This window comes from Pisolithus orientalis (assembly GCF_024613125.1).
Source record: "Pisolithus orientalis strain OTSU chromosome Unknown F5J12scaffold_126, whole genome shotgun sequence".
Lineage (NCBI taxonomy): Eukaryota > Fungi > Basidiomycota > Agaricomycetes > Boletales > Pisolithaceae > Pisolithus > Pisolithus orientalis.
Window position 1 is genome coordinate 20,741 of NW_026260907.1, and position 1,402 is coordinate 22,142.

At 43.7% G+C, this 1,402-nt stretch overlaps 1 protein-coding gene across 1 annotated transcript; it reads left to right on the plus strand.

Annotated features, from left to right (window-relative positions):
* Positions 1–432: 432 nt before the first annotated feature.
* Positions 433–1,074, plus strand: F5J12DRAFT_787575 (uncharacterized protein; the record flags this gene model as incomplete). Its single annotated transcript, XM_051743665.1, has 1 exon — positions 433–1,074. The coding sequence occupies one exon, from the start codon at positions 433–435 to the stop codon at positions 1,072–1,074; it is 642 nt and encodes a 213-aa protein (XP_051594207.1).
* Between the last annotated feature and the right edge of the window lie 328 nt (positions 1,075–1,402).

Here is a 1,402-nt window from a genome sequence, read left to right on the forward strand (position 1 = left end):
CAGCATGAATTAGATGATGTTAGACAATGAGCACTAAAGTGCTGCAAATATCAAGACATCATTAGATGTAGTGTAGATTATTAGACCACTTAGAAAAAGTTTTGTTTTCCTGATGCAGCCCACTGGGGATTCTCCATGTCATGCTGGAGATTCTCCATGGCCTGCTGGGGATTCTCCATGGCATGCTGGGGATTCTCCATGCCTGGCTGGGGATTCTCCATATCATGTTGGAGATTCTCCATGGCCCCTGGGGATTCTCCATGTCACTGCAATCTGGGGTGATGTGAGAACCCATTGTGGAGTCAGTGGGGGCTTGGTCATGTGACATTAGTCACATGATCTGGCACTCAGGGTCACAGCAAAGGTGTGTCACATGACTTAAATCATGTGATCTGGAGCTTCAGCTCACTGCAAAGGTTTCATAATGTGGACATGGATGAATTGCAGGACATTTGGCATGGCATCTCATATCTAGTTTTGGATGAGGTTTTGATGGTCTCTGCAGAGCTTCTGTCTGACGTTGCGAGTCGGATCAGTCTTGCCAAAGCCAGGGATCTGACCAAAAAGGATTTGCCCTTTGGTGGGGTCAATGTCATCTTCACTGGCAATATGGCCCAGTTCCATGCTCTAAATGGTACTGCATTATATTCACATGCTGTGGTAAATAACTTGACAAGGTGTACATTTGAAATGGTGAAATCTCAGTGGCAACTATTTGGTGCATTTCTATGGAGGTCTTTAACACATGTCATACAGCTCATTCAAAATGAACAAGCACAGGTGGATCCTATGTTCATCAAGATGCTTGCCTGCATTAGATTGGGTCCTGCAGATACATCCAGCATCAGCCAGCCTTCTGATTTGCATTATCTCCAACAAAGGCTACTCACTGAATTGCATAAAAATGACAAACATGAATTTCAACAATTTGCTGAGGCCCCAATCCAATCGTTTTTGCAGAGCAGCACCTGTGTGATCATTGGAATGAAGAAATGGCGAAGTTTTTTGCTTGTAGTACTGGTCAATCATTTGAATATTGTTATGCCAAACATTTCTGTGATGGAGAATGCCTGATGGGCGAAGAAGACAATTGATTAGCATTGGTTCAGCCAAAAGAATCTAAGGACTACCTTGGACAGCTTCCTCTGTTTCCAGGCATGCCTGTCCTTATCTTGGAAAAACTGTCAGTCACGAGAAAAGTCATAAATGGCATGCATGGGACTGTGCATGACATTGTTTGTACTACAGTCCATGGTAAATGCATTATTCACTGTGTGTATGTGGCAGTTCCCATGTCCACCCTTCTGTTGCCTGGAGAAGACCCACACATTGTTGCTGTGTTCCCTCAAAACTGTATGTTCTCTTACTTTTCTGAACACACAGGAAGATTCTAGATTACTTG